The sequence below is a fragment of the Aptenodytes patagonicus genome, chromosome 1 (genome assembly GCF_965638725.1).
Source record: "Aptenodytes patagonicus chromosome 1, bAptPat1.pri.cur, whole genome shotgun sequence".
NCBI lineage: Eukaryota > Metazoa > Chordata > Aves > Sphenisciformes > Spheniscidae > Aptenodytes > Aptenodytes patagonicus.
The window spans coordinates 81,669,687-81,690,726 of NC_134949.1; the positions used below are offsets into that span (position 1 = coordinate 81,669,687).

General features: G+C 48.6%; 1 protein-coding gene across 2 annotated transcripts; it reads right to left on the reverse strand.

Annotated features, from left to right (window-relative positions):
* Positions 1-8,339: 8,339 nt before the first annotated feature.
* Positions 8,340-20,680, reverse strand: LOC143163472 (putative G-protein coupled receptor 19). Of its 2 annotated transcripts, XM_076344912.1 has the most exons (3): positions 20,391-20,680; positions 10,869-10,959; positions 8,340-9,752 (listed from the first exon to the last, which is right to left on the reverse strand). In XM_076344912.1, exon 3 carries the CDS (start codon positions 9,715-9,717, stop codon positions 8,488-8,490), a length of 1,230 nt encoding a protein of 409 aa, XP_076201027.1. In that variant the 5' UTR covers positions 9,718-9,752; positions 10,869-10,959; positions 20,391-20,680; the 3' UTR covers positions 8,340-8,487. The 2 variants fall into 2 exon arrangements, with proteins under 2 accessions (XP_076201027.1, XP_076201017.1); XM_076344902.1 differs by lacking the exon at positions 10,869-10,959.
* Between the last annotated feature and the right edge of the window lie 360 nt (positions 20,681-21,040).

The window sequence follows — 21,040 nt, forward strand, 5'->3', positions numbered from 1 at the left end:
CTGGCAGAGGAATAGCAGCAGGAGCCGGCTCCACCTGCAGCCACAGCTCCCTGCCAGCTTGTCTCCTCTGGGACGCCGGTTAGGGACCTATTAACACATGCACCCGCGGAGGATGCCGTCAGGCGAGCGTGTGACTGCAGAGCTGGTTTTCCTGCTCCCGTTTGGGAAAACCCGCTATTTGCTGCAGGTGCCAGAGCCGTACCTCAGAAGGAGGGACTGCGGCCAGGAGACACACGAAATTTAAGACGTGAGGAGTCCCCGGGTGCCTGTGTGGTGGAGGCTCATGGAATCAAATTAGGCCGGTGATAGTTTCAAAAATAAACTTTATTTTGACCAAAATTGTTTATGAGAAAACTAACTAGATATGAGGCATCAGCAGTCCGACAACATCAGTAAACCACATGTCCAGGATGGTGTACGAGGGAATAATTCTGCACAGCTGGCTTTAGAAATGAGGATCCAAAATGTACACAGTCACTCACCTGTGAGATGAGGGCTCTTAACCTCAAGCACTTTCCTTGGGAGGTGTCCCAACCCTAGGGGTGCGTCCCCGACTGCAGGCCCGCTGCTCCGAGGAGGACTGGCTCAACTTGCCCTTTGGCGGGGCTCCATTTATACCCTAGTCGAAGCTGACCTGTGGTCACTTTCTAATTGGCTGAGGGCCTTGACTTGCTTATTCCTCGCCCGAGGTGTATACATGACCATCATGACTGGCCCAAGGTGTGTACGTGATGGTCAGCACTTGCCACCTTAAAGGCACAAAATTAAGGGTGCGAAAAGTAAGGACGCAGCGGTCTTAATGCCCCCAGTCCTTGTCAGGGCGCGTGCACCTGCCAGAAAATCCATCGTGACCATAGACACGATTCGACTGGTTTCCTTGGAGCAGTGGTACAGTCTCCTCTTACCTCCAAAGTTAAAAGGGTGTGCAGTCTTGGTGACTTCGGTGCTCACTGTGAATCATCATTTCTCAGTTGTTTAAGGTCGTACTGGAACATCAGTTATAGGAACAGATTTTGATGGAGCATACTCCATGGTTAATACAGTTTGTTATTGTGTGCTTAACACAATCTATAACGATACAAATCACAACAATCACAACTACAGCCATTATCAGAGACTGGCAAAGATGATTGGTTAGCCATCCTGACAAAGAAAACCCAAACATATCGAAAATTTTCCCCAACCAATTAGTCCCTAGTGCAGCAACAATTGCTTCTGATTCATTTGCTACTTTTTTCATTTTGTTGATCTGGTCTTGAAGGTGTACTGAGACATTTGGGATGTGGACACAGCACTCATCTTCTGATAGGCTCAGGACTCCACATACACCTTTCTCCTTTAACAGCATCAGATCTAATACGGCTCAGTTTTGAACAGTCATTCTACTGGTATGTTGTAGTTGATTATCTAATAGCCCCAAACTATCAGACGTGGCGGTGGCCAAGGCTGACAGCTGCAGGCCCAGTTCCAGAATAGCCTGCTGGTTCTGTACCGCAGCAACTCCCATCCCAAAATTGATTCCAGCCACCATCCTACTCATGTGGAGGATTCCTGCCATTCCCCCCGCAAGTCCCTTGGGCTGCAATCCCACCACTTATGTGGCATGGATCCTTCCCGATAAATGGGACAGAGAGAGAACACGGCTAATGTGCAGGCTAGTCCCTGGATGGTTGGGTATAATTGGGAATATAAGCGGCCGTCAGAACATGCCCACACTAAGTTAGGAGCTGCAGGGACAAAGGATGTTTGGCATGAACCTGGCATGGTAGTAAGGGGATGACAGTAATCTTTCTTAAAACAATCTAGGGCAAAGGGCCGTAAGTAACCGGTATTGCTACATAGGCAGCCCTGCATTAAAGCGTCCTGAGCAGGAGGATATAGCAATAAGAGTGGCATTTCATCTATGTCTTTACACCCGATCTCTGCCTGACAGTTCCAGAGTGGAGATTTCCCTACCTGGAATACCTTATCTTTTTCCCCGTACCAGCTGAGTGTATCTAGCCCACGTGCAGCTGAGGGGGCAGTCCCACGAATTTCGATTACACACACTGGGACATTCATTATTATCCTTTTCAGGGTGTTTGATGCACCATGAGGCATTTAATGGTTTTGTATATTGTAGGGAGAGGTCATCAGTGCTCCAGCAAGCACTATATTCGGTAGCTCCCCATGGAATTTCAGGGCATGGTGTAGTGCCATTCCAGCTCCACCCCATGGCCTCATGGGTAGGTTGAAGAATATAGTCACATCTGGCATCCCATACCAAACTAGCATTTACCTTGCCCAGCAACCAGCTGTAGACAATGTAAGTATAGCCTCTTCCCTCAATCTCCCTAAATCTCCAACTATAATTAGTATATTGCTCCCATGTGAGCTCGAGGGCTAGTGATATGTTAATGTCCTGCACAAAAATTGGTGAAAGGTCTTCTGCTGACTTGGGTGTGGGCAGGCAAACCGTTACTATCGTTCGGGCAAATCCTACTATCATTTTTACTACCATATTGCTGTCAAGGTCCTGGTTGTTTCCGCTGGTCACTGTCACCATTGCCAGTATGAGCACCAAAGCAGTCCACTTTTCCATTGTCCTGTAAGAAAACACAGAGCTGGGCCTTGGGCTTGAAACTGGGCTTCAGGGTTAGAAGTCAGGGATTATCCACCAAGCACTAATACGGTGGGTTTTTCCACTCCTGTCCAGAGCTTCCCAGGCATATAGGCCTCTGGGTTTTGCCAGGGTCATGGGTACAATGCCAATAGAGGGTAGCTTCACCATTACAGTTTGGCCCACGTACATCCATAGTGGGAACTGGTCCTTTGTATCGCTCAGTGTAGGGTCATCGCCCATCAGTGGTCTCGTAGGGCAAAACGCTCGAATTTTGGGGTTTCCATAGCTTCCCCAGCAGCTGTGAGCAATAAAGACTGCCTGTGGTAATCATATGTCCCAGTTGTGGCATGAGACATCAGCATGATCAGCATGATCAACCAATCAAACCACTGGTTCATTCGACTATACCGTTAGCTGGAGGATAATATGGTGTATGGAACACCCATTTGATGTCTTCCCCTCGAGCGCAGTCTTGCACCACTGCGGCCATAAAATGTGACCCATTATCACTTTGAATGCACGCGGGGGTGGGTAAAATACTAAACCACTTTCTTAACGCTTGGACCGTCTGATCTCCGGTGGCGGTGCTAACAGCTGTAGCCATGGTCAGTCCTGACACCACCTCTACTCCTACCAAGATATATTTCTTCCCATGGGATGGCCACAAAGGACCAATATAATTGATTTGCCAGGTGCTCCAAAGAGCCTTGCCTTGTTCGATATGCTGGGCTGGAGCTTGATTTGGATGGTTGGCCTTAAGCCTTATCTGACATTGTGGGCAAGCCGTAAGGACTGCTTCACATATTCTCATGGACACTGGCCATCCCCGGGACCGACACTCGTAATAGAGGTCTGCTTTCTCCGAGTGGCCTCACTTAATGTGCAGCCACTCAGCCAACAGTCCCCAATCTTCCTTTTCGCTACCTACTACCTTAATTTGGGCTAGGTGATCTACCTGTTGATTCCATTTTGCAGCAGAAGTCCCATTTCTTGCATGGCCTTTTAACCACCCGACCTTTAGGGGTCGTGATCTGCCTATTTCTAACAATCGCTGCCAGTCTCCAGCTCTCCAGACTTTTGTACGGCCTGCTTCCCACTGACTGGATTCCCATTGGCATATCCTATGTGGCACCCTTATAGGTTGCGTAGGAATCAGTGTAAATTATGGCAGCGCCATTGCTGCCAGCAGGAGGGCATGCAACTCCCATACGTGTGCGCTACCTCCCCCCTCCTCTGTAATCATTTTCCCCATACCAATTTCCAATGCCGCTGCTTTATATTGCCACCTGGATGCCACTCGGCGGGCAGATGCATCTGTGAACCACACTCATTGTGTACCTGAGCCTGTGGTCAGTTCGTGCACCTCTTTGACCGGGGAAGGTTTATAGGGTTGTCCCAGCAAAACCGGATCTGGATTCACAGGTTGTTGGAGCTTAGAGGCTTTGATCGGGCCCTCTCTTAATGACAGTAACTGACTAACTCCCTCTAGATAGGCATACCACTTCTGTATCGTGGCCTTCTGGGCCACTCCCTCAGGAGGGGGTGATCCCTTGAGGATCAAATTTAGCAGAGGAAAAGGGCCTTGTACTATAATGTCTTGTGAAGTATGTAACCTCTCTGCCTTCTTAACTGCCCTGGTAAGTGAGAGGAGTCCCTTTTCCCACACTGAGTACCATTGTTCAGCTTCCTTGAATGAGGTAGAAGAGAATAATAAAGGTCTAGCTGGCCCCCTCAGTTCCTTTTGGAATATACCACAATAGGAGGCATGTTCTGTGAACCCCCATTCTACCCTCAGCGGGTCTCATGAGTGTAGTGGGCCTAGCCTCTGATAGGTCTTAAGTTCATCCTTCAGGACATTAAGGGCCTCTGTGTCATGGATTCTAATCCCATTCCTTAATTCTTTCGGAGCAAGTCACATAAAGGGCGAGCAATCACCGAAAACCCCAGTATATATTTTCTCCAACAGCCCATTACACCTAATAACTGCTGTAATTCTGTCTTATTGCCTGGAGTTCGCCCTTTCTCAATAGCTGATAGAGTGTCACTGGGCACCGCAACTGCTCCAGCTATCCACCAAGCTCCTAGGAATTTAATTTCTTCTCCAGGACCTTGACATTTGGAAGGCAGAATGTCTAGCCTGTTTTTAGTCAACTGGTTCCAGTTGGCTTCGGCTACTTGCCTTACCTGTTCTTTATTATCTCCACCAACTAGGATGTCGTGTATGTACTGATGTATGTGGACGCCTGACGGCACCTCCACTGTGTCAAGGAGTTTGGCCAAGGCATTGTGAGCAATAGTGGGGGAGTGTTTGCCCAAGTAAAGGCAAAGTGAGGCTTATCCTCTTCTCTTAATGGAATAATGAAAAACATGTCCTTGACATCCAGGGTGGCCATCCACGGGGTGGGCGGCTGCCTGTATTCCTGTTACTACTGAGGTTAGACTCGGGACGGCAGCCATTAGCTGCGGGGTATTATTGTTTAATCTTCAGTAGTCAATCGTTAGGTGCCACTGCCCATCTGGCTTACGAACTGGCCAGACTGGAGAATTATAGGGGGAGTGTGTGCGACTTACGATCTGTCTCTTCTCGAGGTCGCTAATTACCTCTGAAATGCCCTGTTTAGCTGCGGTTGGTAGCAGATATTGAGAAATGCAGGTTACTTTAGATTGCGGTAGTGCGGGAGCAAGCTGCAGGGTCCTAACATGGACAGCTTCTGCTCCTCTGCCTCCAAAACTCCACACCTTGCCGTTAGGTAAATACCACTGCTTGCCCGCTAATCCATCAAATCCCAATATATTTCCCTTATAAGGGCTTAGAGCCACCTCCACTGCTGTCATCCGCTTTTCTCCAGGTAGCCAAAGTTGAGTCCGAGCTATGGGACATTTTTCTGCTGCACCCGTCACCGCTATTATGTTTATAGTCTTTCTCGATGGTTTAATTCCTAACTCATCGGCTTGTTGCTTATTTAGAACAGTAATTTGGGCCCCTGTATCAATTAAGAACTCTAAACTTAGTCGCTTCGGACCCACGTGGATCTGTATGTAAGGTTCCTTGTCAGCGGACCATTGGCAGGAATTCACCATGCGGAGTGGGCGGCCCGAACCCCAAACTGCGTCTTCTAGTTTTTTAACTCATCCAGTTCCCCTCACAGGGACGCGAAAAGGTTAATTGTGTCTGTGCTGTTGTGAGGGAGGGTGGTTGCCCTTGTTTTCCCTTGATCTTTGGTTTTCCCCTCGAGCAATTCCACCAGTTTCTGGATGTGGTCGGTGGGCTGCCTGTGCAGCATCGCCCGGGGTACTCCCAGCGCTAATGCTTTTTGCCAAAGGTCGTTCCCTCCCAGATCGTGGGCTCAATCCGGTCTATCTCGGGAAGGTGCGGGCTCCATGTGGGGAGGCCATCTGGGGTGGGGGTTTTGGCTGGCTTGTTGAACCCTCCTATTCCCGTCCGTGCCACTGCCTGGATCAGTCCATCCCATCTCACACCCGTCAGTGACTACATCGTGTAACATCTCCGCCCAGGTCAGCACATGTGCGGGCGGATTCTGAGGGTTTTGCTGATTGTGTTCTATGGTCCTCTGGATCCTTTCTCCAAGAGACTGAACACGTATTTTTAAGGCGTCCGGTAGCCCTCTAATGAGAGGTCTAAGGTGGCTGGTGTCCACCGGTGCAGCCATTGGTACCCTTTGCCGCCCCCTCTCATACATTGCCTGGATACAAGCAGCCTTTGGTACTCCTTCCGCTAACTCCAACAGTCCTTTTACTCGGATGGCAACAGGCTCCCCTCGCTCTTTGGGGTCCACACCCCCAGCCCAATAAGCCACTCGGGACGTGATCGACTGGTTGCCTGCTGGCCCCTCACCCAGAAACACTCTGGGGCCCCAAAATCCCCTAGCCTCGTCCTCACTCAACAGTATCCGATATCCGCCCCCCCGTTAAAGAGACACGCCACAGATACGCAGTTTCCATTTCTCCTGGTCTATGCGAAAACCTGGCTTGTAATTCACTGAGCTCAGGTCCCGTCCAGGGGGAGGTACAGACAGTGGTTTGGGGGTTCCTGCCCCACGGACCCGTATGCCTCTCTGTTTTAATAAGAGGTCGCACTGCTTTTCCCTCCAATTCCTCTGTTTCCTCAGACTATTTTCCTCAGGGTCTCCCCAGATGTCCCCATCCCAATCCTCAGGATCTGCGCCCACAATTACTTTTCGGATTTGGACAACACTGGGGGGTCTTTTCGCTTGTGCTAGCATGAGCTCCATTTTTTGTTCTAACAGATGCGTCCGCTCTCTTTCTCTTTCCAATTCTCCTTTTAAACAATGGGTTTCTAACTGCTTCTTTAAATTGCTCTGTTCTAATATTCCGGAATAATTGTAATGATCTCGCGCTTGAATTACACAGGCATCTAGGACGGCACACATGGTCCCTTCACCTTTACCGTTTCGATTATTCCCGTGGCATTGTTCTAATCTCTCTGCGACTGCTGCTGGGTCGAACCACTTCTCCTTCGCCCATTTTATACCTGGGGAGAAGGGCTACATCTGTGCCTCCGTAATAAGTACACTACTGAAACCATCCAGCCGACTATGCCAATTTAATGTCACGGAGGCTCATGTAATCAAATTAAGCCGGTGATAGATTCAAAAATAAACTTTATTTTGACCAAAATTGTTTATGAGAAAACTAACTAGAAATGAGGCATCAGCAGTCTGACAACATCAGTAAACCACATGTCTAGGATGGTGTACGAGGGAATAATTCTGCACAGCTGGCTTTAGAAATGAGGATCCAAAATGTACACAGTCACTCACCTGTGAGATGAGGGCTCTTAACCTCAAGCACTTTCCTTGGGAGGTGTCCCAACCCTAGGGGTGCGTCCCCGACTGCAGGCCCGCTGCTCCGAGGAGGACTGGCTCAACTTGCCCTTTGGCGGGGCTCCATTTATACCCTAGTCGAAGCTGACCTGTGGTCACTTTCTAATTGGCTGAGGGCCTTGACTTGCTTATTCCTCGCCCGAGGTGTATACATGACCATCATGACTGGCCCAAGGTGTGTACGTGACGGTCAGCACTTGCCACCTTAAAGGCACAAAATTAAGGGTGCGAAAAGTAAGGACGCAGCGGTCTTAATGCCCCCAGTCCTTGTCAGGGTGCGTGCACCTGCCACAGTCTGGTAGGGCCGTGGCCCCACCAGGATCAGCAGGTCCTCTCCCAGGCGGTGCCCACCCCTGGCTTCTGGGTGTGTGCAGCAGGCTGGGTGGAGAAGCAGCTGGAGAGGAGGCGGGGAGGCCAAGAGCGAGGGGAGGACTTTTCTCAGGCGGTTTGGACCACGGGACCTCTGGAGAGGCGCAGCGACGAAGATGCAAAAGCATTCAGCGCTGGCCTGATGCTGACCCTCCCGGGGCAGTGGGAATTTTAGCACTGACGTCAGTGGGCTCAGAGTGATGCCAGCGCTGCCCACGCCTGGACGTCTTACCCGTGGGGTCTGAACAAGAAGGAAAACCCCAGGGCAAAAGGATTCCGAGGGATAGAACGAAAGGAAGCGTAGATGGCTTTGGGTGGACTTATGCATTTATACATGGTGGCCAATGTAGAGGGATTAAAACAGGCAGTGTTTTTTCTTCCCCTTTTCCCCGACCCACAGAGAGCGTGAGAGCTTGTCTGTTTTGTGAAAAAGTAATGCTCGTGAGTCAGGGAGCGTAGCTCCAAAATGCAGAATGTCACTGCAAGGAAACAGACTGGACACATCAAAAATCAAGGCATTTAATAAAATAAAACATCTTATTTTCTTCCCTAAAAGCTACATTAAAATATGTAAATATGCAGTGGTTCAAAACGGAGCGAAAGCTCCTTGTTCTGGGGGTAGGTTGTAATTTCTCAAAGCACTGAAGCCAACTAGACAAACGTATTTGGGGGATTGGACTGAATAGGCCAGGCAAGCCTTTTTTCCTTTGCTTCTCTGTTAAAAGCCTCATAGATGGACTCTTTGGTGACCGTTTTGGCCGGAGCTGTGATTTCTGCAATGCCAACGTGATTTTTTTTGGCTATCCTGGAACTGGTGGTGATGGTGTACGCGTTGCTCCTGTAGCATTTCATGGCGGACATGCAGAAAGTTTCTTTCATCCCTCTTCTGAAGTTTGCGTTATAGACGGAGTAGAGGGTTGGCTTAGAGGCTGCAGAACTGAAAGAGATCCAGGTGATGGCCAGGAAAAGCAGGGAGCTCTTTCTGTAGTCTGTTTCCTGCGGGTGCCAGAGCTGCACCACGTGAAAAGGGAGCCAGGACAGGAGAAACACCGAGTTTAACATTAAGAACATCTTGATGGTTTTCACTTTTGTTCTTGGGACGATATTCATTGTCCTCCTGACGGTCCTGCCATCGGTGCCTATTCTCCAAATGTACTTGATGACCTTCTGGTAGAAGAGCATAATGAGGACGGATGGGACCAGAACCACCACCAAGAGGTGGATGATTCCGTAGGCGGCTCCTTCCCAAGAATCGGGGAGAAAAAAGTTGCAGTGGTCGTCGCTGTTGGAGCCATAGAAAAAGAAAGCCGGTGATGCAAGTACAGCGTCAAATAGCCAAGAGGCCAGAATCATTTTCTTGGCTTTCTCCCGCGACACCTTGAAGCTCAGGGGGTAGACGATAGTGTAGAATCGATCCACGCATATAGAGAGGAGCACGTATATCTGGACGCCAGGGGTGAGGTACTGTATGTACCTTACCAGCTTGCACATCACGTTCCCCAGCGTCCACCTGCCGAAGGTCAACTGGAGCAGCACGAAGGGCGCGCTTGCGACACTGGCGAGGAGGTCTGCACAAGCCATGGAGACCACAAAATAGTTGGTGGTGGATTGCGTCCTCCTGCTCCTGTGGATCACTAAGCAAACGAGGGAGTTTCCAAAGACGGAAACCAGCCACAGTGCTCCCCAAACTGTGCTGGCTGCTGCCATTTCCCCCGGCCTCAGCTCATAGTGCGAGCCAGTGTGGTTCCTGCTTGAGCTGGGTCCCAGGGGTGACCCCGCCACCTCGTAGCCGGCAGGAGGGATGGAGGTTTCAGGGTAGCTCTTGTTCTGCAGCAGGAGCAATAAGGTGGGGAGAACAAAAGGACCGCTGCTGTTATCCATGCTGTGGGCAAACGTGGCCACGTCTTTTGCTCAGGCTGCATGAAGGGAGAAGAGAAAAGGTTCTATTTAACAAGCGCGTGTGAAAAACCTGCCTTGACCAGCGAAAGATAATTCTCGGTAGTATACGTACTACTTGAAGTGGCAGATTTCAGAGAAACGGTCAGAAATCTGCGGTGAGAGTAGCTGGTACAGCAGAGGCCGTTAAGCCTCATGCCGATTTTTATTACTGGCCTGACTATTTTAGGACAGGCATTTCTGTCCTCTGACAGACAAGTGTCCCTTTCACAGGTAGAGGCTGAGGTGCAGGTTCACCAGCGCTGGTGACCTGCAGGCTGGGTGAGCGCAATATGCCCCACTGATCCCAGACAGGAGCTGCACTTCCCGGTGTCCGTGGAAGTTGCAAAAAAGCAGACCAGCAGTGTCCCCGCTCACTTGGCTTGCCATGAATCCATCAAGTCGACAGGCAAAGGAGGTGTTTCTTACAGCGAGAGGTGGGCTGGGAAGCAACATTTCCCACCATCCTAGCGTCTTCATTGATGAGGGCCCTAGCAGCCAAAGCCTGCTCCCAGCCAATCGTTAGCAACATGGGTGTTAATAGCCCGAATACCCCTGAGCCTCCTTGTTTCTGGGCGTAATTTTGGAAGGTCAGCGAGGTCTGGATTGGGAGGCAAAGGAAAGGTCAGCACAGCGGAAGGGCTGGCACCGAGCTGGGGGGGCGCTCCTCCCCGTGAATCCTCCTCAGCCCTTCCACAGTGAGGAAATGTTCCTCAAGAGCTGGACGTTGCGTACCTTAAAGAGCCTGTCCTGAGCACCGACGCTGTCCCCGCACGTCCTTGCCTCCTTAGTCACCGGCCCCATCAAGGGCAGCGTTTCCCTCTGCCACCCGGCGAACAAGGTGGCACGACAAGCTCCCCCCCAAACCTGCAGAAGCGGCTTTTTTGCCAACGGCAGGGTCTTGATTGAGAAGGAAAACTCTGGGGGAGGAGGTAAATGTCCTCACGCAGCTGAGATGTGGGGGGAGCCTTTTGCTTTCCGGCAGCGGAGCCTCGGGTGGGTGGTGTGGCTTGCACGGTCGCTAGATGCGACTGCAGTCAGCTGTTGAGGCTCTCTATGCTGTGGAGAAAAGCCCGGGAGAGGGTCGATGTCCTTACCTTGCTCAGGGACCTCCCAAGCAGCAAGTCTGACTCCTCCCAGCTCACCCTGTCGAGCCCGGCTGTGGAGCGCAGCCCGTCCTCCACCGACCTGCAGGACCCAAGGGGCAACTGAAGGGTTGCCCTGAGCAACTGACACCAACACACACCACGGAACCTCTGGCGCCAGCTGTGCCACGGGGAGGCCCTTGCTCAGCTCTGGGGAGGGACCCAGTGGCCTTGTCCTGGCCTTGGGATGTGCCGACTTTCTGAGCTCAGGAGTCCTCTGTTGACAGGACCTGGGGGTTTGCAGGGCTGCGGGGGTTGCCAGAGGAGTCCAGCCCCTGTTCTTTTTAAACGTGAATGGCTCGGCTTACAGTCCCCCCTGTCTCCTTTTGCCATTCAAGTAGGTCCCCTTCTTTGCTTGCCAGACCCTTGCAGTCCTTCCTCCCTCTTGCCAGCCCCTGTACAGAGGTTGCCTCGCCTGGGCACTGATAACCTAGCCTTCACGGCTCTGAGGCCGGGTAGCGAACGGCACCAAATCGGAGGGCACGAGGCAAAAAAAGAGGTTGGAACTGGGTTTAAAGGGGGTTATGGCTCTGTTAGCTGCCCAACAGCTCACTGTTACAGATGGGTAGTGGCTGAACTGGGGGGCCCTCAGCGTTTACCTCTCTAAAGCCGCACCGAGCAGTCATCCAACGTGGACTCTCCTTGCTGAGCACCCCACCAGCCCGAATGCTAACACAGTCAGTAATCGGTCTACTTTTCAGGCGGTGTTTTTCACCTGCCGGGACGCTCGAGTGACCTCTCTGTTTCTGAGCAAGCACTGAAATACAGCTTCTGGGATGAAACTGTAGCTGGTCCTTTCTGGTAGTTATGGTACACACCACGGTACGTGATAGCCGTGACCTCCTGTTTTAAGGCTGAGTGAGACAAGAAGGGGTATATTGCTAGGCAGTTTCCAAGCTTCGGTTTGGCCAGCTGTTTGGGTTGGTCCTAGCGTATCACAGGGATAACATGGAAGAATACTTAATATTGGTGCCTATGCATTTACAAACTCCGTGCCGGGGTCTGGTGTTCCAAAAAGTGTCCTTCCAATCACTGTGTTGACACGCAAAGCCTGTTGCTCATTAGAACTATAAAGTCTGTTTGTGTGGGTATAATGTGTGAATGCTTAACTCCAGAGCCTTGATACTGTGCAAGATGAACCAGGATGGAATCAATGACCAGCAGATCAAAATGCTCGCCCCAGAATCCCGGTGGACAAGTTCAAAAAGCACCACCATCCTCCCCAGCTTTCAAAGTGATCGAAATTCCCAGCTTTGCTTATTGAGATGCTTTTTGCTCGGCCTACTCTAGCTCTGCATCTATCACGAAATATTTCCTCCTGTCTGCCTACTCAGAGCGGAGCCTAAAAGCGCAAAGCCACTGGATGAATTTGGGATCTTGCTCCTTGCACTTTTTTGCATGTCATCTTCAATAATGCAATGCAAAAAAAAAAATTATATATGGAAGAAACAAAGATATATTAATTTCGTGATGTGGTTAGAGAAGGTTTTTGTCCTCTAGCTTTTTAGACCCTGTATTCATCAGCTGTGGTTAATACAACATTGCATTTTTCACATGAACAGGCTTGATGTACAATCAGTTGCACAGCACAGGCATAAGTTTAGCTTGAAAATGCAGAGTGTGTTTCAGAGCAGCGCGGCACAGCTGCACGGACACAGGCAGTCTGCGTAGCCGCAGCTGGGCTGCCGCAGGACCCTGCTGCGCCTCTCCTCCTCACCTCGTGCTATGCCCGACAGCTGACTCTGCATCATTAGAAAGTGGGTCAATGCGTGAGTCACTAACGCTGCTCCCAAAGCAGCTGGCTTTGTTTAGCAGCTTTCGCATGCAGGTAGTGTCTGGGAGTGGAAAACACGCCTCAGGTTTAAGTTGGACTCGTAGCTGAAGCAGTTTGAGGCTAGTAACAACTGGGTGTGTTTCAGTGGAGCGTGTTAAACAAGGAATTTTGCATGGCACCGTCCTGTCAAAATAACACTCAGAGACATCAGTAGTGAGACCCAGAAGTAGGTGTCATGGTGGTTGGGTTGCTAACCACCTGCAAGGGGCACTGTCTGCAGACCCTGCCCCTCATCCCGTCTTCTGCCGGAGGGCTGTGCAGTGCTGCCCAGCCTGGCCTTTGCTTTCCCCTCACCCTTAGCTGCCTGCCTTCTTTGTTTTCTTGGTAGCTTTGCCTGGCAGATGATTCCTGGTTTCTCAAACAATTCCCGTTTGCCTTTCCCCACCCTCCGTTGGGTGGATCTGTTCTCCTGGAGATATCCTGCCATCATCAGCTGTCTGCAGGGTATTTGGGCTGCTATCTCTGGCAGAGTGGCAGGATGCATTGACAGTACAACCCACTAAATTACATGTTAGAATTACCTGTAATAGAATAATACATGTGGAGCCTATTAACCAGATAGAAAAGATTATTATGGGCTAATTTTCTTCCTTAATTTCCCTTCTTGCCGTGCAGCAGTATGTGCCATTTAAAAATAGCCCGCTGCACAAATTAAGCTCAGTAGAAGAATAACCAGATGAAATTTCTTGACCGATATTGAGGAGTAGTGGAAGTCAGGTACAAGAATGAAAGGACCTTCCTAAGCCTTTAAAATATGCAGACTTGCCAACACTGTTCTCATGATATTTCTCCTGGTGAGACAAATCTGCTATCCATGTCTTTTCAGACCTGAGACATTTAGTTATGCAGGTGGGTAAACCAAAAATAGTTACAGGGTTGTAGCACTCAAATAGTACTTTTTTCTGTTGCATTTTGCCTAGAAGTCAGCCCAACCGCTGTTTACTGGAGAACGCAGGTAACCTGCAAACATAGAATTGTAGAATCATTTAGGTTGGAAAAGACCCTTAAGATCATCGAGTCCAACTGTAAACCTAACACTGCCAAGTCCACCACTAAACCATGTCCCTAAGCGTCATGTCTACATGTTTTTAAATATGTCCAGGGATGGTAGAACAGAAGAGGCACCAAACACAGGTGCAAGTAATACTGTATTTTGTGATTCTTTCTTCACTGGAAAAATCCAAAGACATTCAGCACACTGCCCACAAGATCCAGGTGAAAATATAAGTGCAATAATAGGGACTTGAACTACCCTGAGCATAGGATTGCTCTGGTTGAACAGCAATTACTTGTTTTACTTTTTTTAAAAGTGAATGTTACCTGATTAACCAATGTGCTCTGAGATTCCTGCATTCTTAGTCACAGATAATTTTTCCTTCTAATGGACCAGAAGATGATCTTTAATATTAAAGGATCTCTATTCAACCCTATTTTTCCTAGGTGGCACTGAGATCAGAATCGTGCCTTGATTTAGCACTAAGCAGCTTAGTGTCTATGGCCCAGCATATCTTTTTCTTCTGTGGGTAAGTCTGTTTTTTATAGTGGAGACTTAAACTTCTGCATAATGAGTAATGCTCCTAATGGCAACGTGAGTGTAAAAAGCTCAGCATACATACCACTCTGTATGGGTCTAGGATGCAAATAACTAGAGATTCTGTATCTTGCGACATTATGACTCTCCAATTCCCACGTCCCCGTTTGCTGCATCGTTTACTGAAATATGATTTAAGTGTTGCTGAACTGTTTAACTAGCAAATATTAGATCCATAAGAAAATAGTGATGAGCTCTTTAGCCTCCCTCTGCCTTGCAGGTCAATAAGCAGGTATTAGAAACACAAAAAGTAAAAATTACATATACCAAATACATGAGGCCTAATGACATTTTTATTTAACAAAAATGCTTTTGTTTGATTTTCCCTTTAAACCTATATAACACCGAGCTGAGTGAAAGGATACTTTCTAGTAATTGTGAGTCTCCATGGATGCAGCAGTGCCAGAAATCTCACTTTTTCTTTTGAACATTTTAGAGTGGGAATCCTTTTAAAACTGGTATAAGGACTTCCTGTATTTCTGTTTAAAACCCTAAATTCTGTGCATTTGCTTGGGGAAAAAAAGAGCATGTGAAATGACTCCTAATCATCAAAGAGGGATTTTCTGGTGCCACAGTTCCTATTTTATGGACCTTAATTTGCAGTTTGAAGGCCCAAACACTCAATTTTCAGGGTTATTCCTTTGGGTTGATAGCAAAGGAAACATATTCTTGCTAACTCTCTGAAACAGATCTGTTACTTAGAGAAGCAGTATTTGAGCCAAAAGAACTTCATAAAATCACTGCCACATCTACTTTGCTGTTGCATAAAACCCATAGTTACTATGTGTTTGCATATTTACTGTCCTGTCGAGAAATATAGCGTCCATTGCAATTTGGAAGAGTAAAACCTAGTAAGATTCGCAAAGGAATGCAATAAATGGCTTTTTAAATGTTTAATCAAAAGAATATTTTTTTTTCCCCAACCACTGTTTTTCAGGATTAAAAAGGTAGCTAAAGAAACAGATCATTGTACATTGCTTAACCTAGCACTAGCAGAGGAGCTTTTTTATTCAACATATTTTACCTCTCTGCATCGTAACTGCAAAACAGTAAGGCAAGCTTTGGCCTAGCAAATTATTTCAAAAGCATTAAGCTGGTCATTTACTCCATAAACTTCCCTCTGAAGAATAGCTTGGGAATAGCTGCCACACTGGGAGAGGAACGCTTCATCTAACTGAGTTTAATCAATATTAGAAGTGGGAGTAAATTGAATCAGAAGGGGGGGGGGGGGGGGGGGGGGCTTTTGTCTGGGTGTAAGATGCTAGAAGGTGACATTCATCTCTGCCTGAATTCAAACTAACTACCCTGTGCGTGTATCGTCTCAATGTAATAATCCTTTTATAGAAGAACACAGAGTCTTTTAACCTCTCTCTGTTTCTTGCTATGCAGAGATATCTGTGTGCATATTGAGGCCATTTAGTACTTCTGCTTCCAGGGGAGGAATGCGGATACACATGCTTTTGTAAGCACACAGATTCCCTGGCAGTTCTTTTCTCTGGTCTAGTGCCCATAAAAATGCTCAGCTATTTGCGCTGTTCCTCTTACGAAGGGTTTTCTATTCTCTGGGCAGCTCTTCTGAGCAAAGCCTGAAAATCTCTTGAGGTGAAGTGTGTTCATCCTCACTCTCTGCTTTCCAGTGCATGGGGATAGAAAACATCTGCCCCTCTTTTATCAGGAGAATGAAACGTTTTGAATGCAATAAAACTTTTGAGATCCATACCCATATCTCATACGTTGCTGCCTGCTCCCTGGCTCTACCCAGCTGGTGGAGATTCCTGTTCTGCAACATGGGTAGCTAAAGATGACATGACTAGAAGTGTGGATAGGCTGTTTCATGGATGAATCTTCCAGTGCCAGTGTGGTCTCAGCTCAACTTACAGTAAAAGCTTCTGAACTGAACTGATGATGTAAGTCGATATACGTTATTGCATCTTATATCAGCATCTGAGAACCTAGCCTGTATTGCAGGGTGAGGTCATGGGAGCAGGAAATATGGATGGAATCAAATAAAGGAAGGAAATGTTCTTAATTTCCAGCACATTTAAAGAATATATGTTATACTCAGCTACTGCATGAGCGTGAATCTAAACAAGATTTTTCTGCTGTGTGCTTGAGGAAAGTAAGGGCAGCTAGACAGTCTCTTTGCCATCAACCTTCGTTGACTCTTCATGTTCTTTCCTGACTATTTTAACAAGGTATTAAAGCTGAGAACAAGGATATAATACCGCAACACTTGCTGGGGTTGGGGCCAATTTATATTTCTTGCACTGGTCGCCTGTGGAAGAATCCTTTTTCAGCTTTATCCTTTTAACTGGGCTTAGTAAGTGGTGAGCCATGCAGTAACTAACTAGACCAAGAACAGGGTCCATTTGTTGCTTCTGGGTCTATCAGCTCCCATCTGGAGCAACTACTCTGACAGCAGACCTGTAGCACTGGGTCTGAGGCCTGGCCCAGGGCAAATCCATGGGGCATGATTTTGGTGAACATTCAGGATTCAAAACCATACATAAGTCACAAGTTACTGCATATTGGCTGGGTCTCCTCAAGAGATGGTGCCATCTCTTGAAGCTCATGGTGGTGTTAAAGGTTCTGGGAGCAATGGCTTTTTCCTGCATCTGAAGTCAATGAATTTTTCTCATGTATTTACCATGGGTTAAGACCGACATGTAGGCAGTCACTGTAGGTCTATTAACCTGAGGTGAGTTGCTAAGACCCAGTAGTTTATTCATGCATCTAAGCCCTAAGAGTGCGTTTATTCTCGGTTGGTGCGGGAAGGAGCCTTACAGTAACTGCGGATTTGACTTATATCCAACATCATGCTCTGGTTCAGGGACAGATAGTGGTAAAATATGAGCCAGATTTGTGCTCAGATAGACAGATAGACACCTTCCCCTCATCAGCATCTGCAGACTGAGGGAACAGGTGTAACTCTCTTCAACCAGGGCTATGCTGAATCACATATGGAGTTTGCAACCCTCAGACCTGTAGAGAGGATGACATTTCTGAAGAGATAGGCAGGGTCACCTACAGTGAGAAATTAATCCTCCAGTGGCTGTGCGATCTGTAAGGCCCAGGGAGGACACAGCCTTCCTTCCACAGACCTGGGCTGTGCCAAATGAATTGTTGGGTTTGCCATGACCTTTTGACAGCCTGATTCTTCCATCTGTCTCCTCTCTTCTTGCCCATGGCCTGGTCTAGCTAATCATAGGAGACACGCACAGCACGGTGCTCTGGCTGCTACCTCATGAGCGTAATGAGTGCAACGCAGTTTACAAACAGGTACACAGTGGTTATGAGTCTCCTGTTATAGATGTAACTCTTCTTCCCCAAATGAAAGACCCTCAGAGTTTTAAGGATCTCAGAGCTTTATTTTATCCTCCTACTGCTGTGACTAGTAGGCAAAAATCTAGATTAGCACTGATCTAAAAATGATGGCAGAACCCAGATCTGTGCCCAATGTGACTGTGGGGGCATGAAAAAGTGGGAGCAAGGAGAAGAGGGACTGTCCTCATTTCCAACTCTGCTGTCAAAACAGGTTCCACATACTGGAGTTGTCCAAGAAGAGTGTGGAAAAGCTTGAAATATACCTTTGCAGGCTGCTTGCCTTCCTTAATGGGGACTGACTCTGTCCTTGGACATGGCTAGGCTGGACCTTTTCCTGATTCAGAGGTAAAAAAATAGATACTCTCTCCCACACACATTAATTTGGCAACACCAGACCCTGCCCACAACACAGCATGCTCTTCTGTTTGACATCAGGAACACAGTGCTTACCAGGTCTGGTTTGCCATGGTGGGTGTTGACAGATAAGCTGTGGTGAATTTCACGCTTGGCTGATTTCTCTGCCCATCTCTTGGAAATTCTCACCCTCTCCCTGCCGAGTGTCCTCTCCCCCGCAGGGAAAATGTGCCAACAGCTTCAGTGAGGACTCTGGCAGCTTAGCTCACCCTCTCACTAGCAGTGAGCACAAGTTCTACTCCTAGGAGAACCTGAGAGATTTTTTTGTTTTGTCTATATGAAAAGGTCATATAGAAATGAATTCCTGATATTAAATCTTGTAAAAGCTACTTTCTCAGCACACAAGAAGTTAATATGGTAACAGGATTTTTGCACTGGGATGTGAGAGTGCCTGTCATATGGCTCTTGACCCTTTTCAGTAATGTGGATCTAGTGCTCACACAACACAGGTCACCTGTACCAGCCATAGTGACAGAGAGTGGCGTGGCACTGGTGGCTAATAATCATGCCAGCGATAGAGTTGCCAGAGATCGGAAGATGCTTCCAGGAGGACTTATCTGATAGGAATGAGAGGAGTAGACCTGAATGAGCAGTAGGAGAACGTTCCCATGGGCCTCCATCAGAGGATATGTCCAGTAGTGAGAGCATTTCATAGTCTTCCTATACTAACTTCGCTGGAGAAGCTGGGAGGGCTGAAGGCCATGCAAAGCCCATAGTTAGGTTGGAAATGCCTGATGCAGAGATGATTGTTGGAAGGGATACCTCAGCTGAGCTAGGCTCAGCGAGGACAAAAGCAGGCTAGAGGAAGCCACTGAGGCAAGATGCTGGCCTGCTGATAACCACTGAACTGGAGATGTCTTATGGGCAGGGTGCCAGTTGCAAGAACTGTGTTGGCTGCCTGTCAGAGGGAAAGTCTAGGGAATAATGGAAGCTGCTGGAATGGAGAAGTCCCAAACACACAAGCGCTGCGTCATGTTTTGGTGCTGGGAGAACTGTGTTTGTGATGGGGAGGGGGAGCAGACTCTACTTGAGGATGTTAGGGGATTATTCTGCATTGTCTGATTGAAATTGGTCTCTAAATTGTTAAACACCTGAGGGAGGACGCCTGGTGGGGCTGCAAAGGAAAATGCAGATGGAGATTATATGGTGTGACCCAGATGGGGGAATTGCACTGCACAGCTTTGCAAACAGAGGCTTCACAGGAGAACTGCGGGGGAGTAAGAGTCTGCAAGCTCTTACTTTAAGCTAAGGAGAAGAGCTCCCCAAACATGTCTAAGGTATGGAAATTCCTCCCCTTACTGACTCATCTGAGACCAGGATGTTTAAAATAAACTCATAAATCAAGCTTCCAAAAATCCATATTTAGACACCCAAATAAAGATTAGCTTTTAAGGATGCCTCTGGGTTGGCATCCAATTTTTCTGCAAACCAAGCCACTTGTTTAAGTGATTAACAGTGGCTTTAGCAACAAATCTTCAAGAACCACATTTGAAAATCTTTGCCAGAAAGAATTGGCTATGAATCCTGCCTCATACACACAAATGGCCTTTTGAAAGCAGAAGGCAGTTTTACTTCTCCACTACTCGGTGGAGCCAACATGCTGTTTGACATGCTGGAAGCCAGCTGGATAAATGAAAAATATTCCTATGCATTCTTAGAGAGCATGTGCCTGAATTAGCAAAACCAGGATAGCCTTCTTGCCTCTGCTGGCTACAGATAAGCAAAGATTACTATGCCTGTGGTGTTTCCCTAAGTATCTGCATCCAGGCACCCACACAGAAAAAGGGAGACAACGCTTTCAGAAAGGATGATTTCAAATTAATGACTGAAAAATACAAAAGCAGCTGTTTTAGGGCAATAACACGAGGAAGGAAGATGCTGTTTGAATGTATCTGTAGAGAAAAAAAAACAGATGGGCAGACTGGTCTGCTCCGTCTCAGTAAAAGTAATTTTCTGCTTTCATCGAACTGATCACGTCAGGGGATTGTTTTAAGACAAATAAGTGGCATAATTTAAAAATAATGAATATAGATAGACAGAATGCAGATTTGTGCAGAAAGTATAGATAGTTATTCTGCAGTAATTCTACACACCTCTCTGCTTTCAGCAGAATCAGCTTAAAATTCAAGCCCCGCAGAGCATTGGATCCTGAGGGATGAGTCCTCCCTGCTAAAACCCAAGGATTTTAAATGCACAGAAGTAAATACGCAGAAGGTAATTTACTGGAAAATATCATGTTGCTTGTCTCTGCAAAGAGAACTATCCCTTTAGCCACCGCACTGTTCAGCACAGCACCTGTCCATCCACGTACCTGCTGCAAAGCATAATCCCGGAGGCGCCGGTCTCGTCCTTTCTCTGTTTGTAATCCCAAGTGAAGGCACCCCTAGGAAGGCGCCAGTCATACTGGAAACCGCGGAGTATGCTCACATCTGTAGCTGCCTCTGCCCGGATATCTGTAAATCTGGCTGAGGGGGAGGGATGGGGTATGCTACCCCTCTTCTTCGACGGAGGAAAAAATGACGTTTCGCAGGGCTGGCTGCTGCCACCAGTTTCTTTCTGTGTCATGTGGGATGCGGATCATGTGGCTGTCCCTCCCCAGGACCCAGCCGCCCCGGGCCCTCCTTTCCGCCCCCCGCCTCCCCGCGCCCCGGGCCCTCCTTTCCGCCCCCCGCCTCCCCGCGCCCTGCGGGGTGCCCGTTCCCCCGCACCGTCGGGGCTCGCCGGCGCGGGGCCCGTCAGCACCACGGACAGCGGCGCGGCGCCCGCCCGCGCCCCGGCGCCCCGACGGGGCGGGCACCGGGCTGCCCGCCCCCCCCCCCCCCCCCCGCCCCGCCGCGGCGGGACTCCCCCCTCCCCGGCCCGCCGCAAGGCCCCAGGGGGCGGGGGACGGCAGCCCCGGGGGCAGTGCCGCCCCTCGGCCCGCTGCGGGGTTTGGCTGCCGGCGCTGACGTCCCGGTTGCT

Bases quoted from the DNA above. Each gene is read 5' to 3' on its own strand.
- LOC143163472 (XM_076344902.1), bottom strand. From the start codon at position 9,717: ATGGATAACAGCAGCGGTCCTTTTGTTCTCCCCACCTTATTGCTCCTG.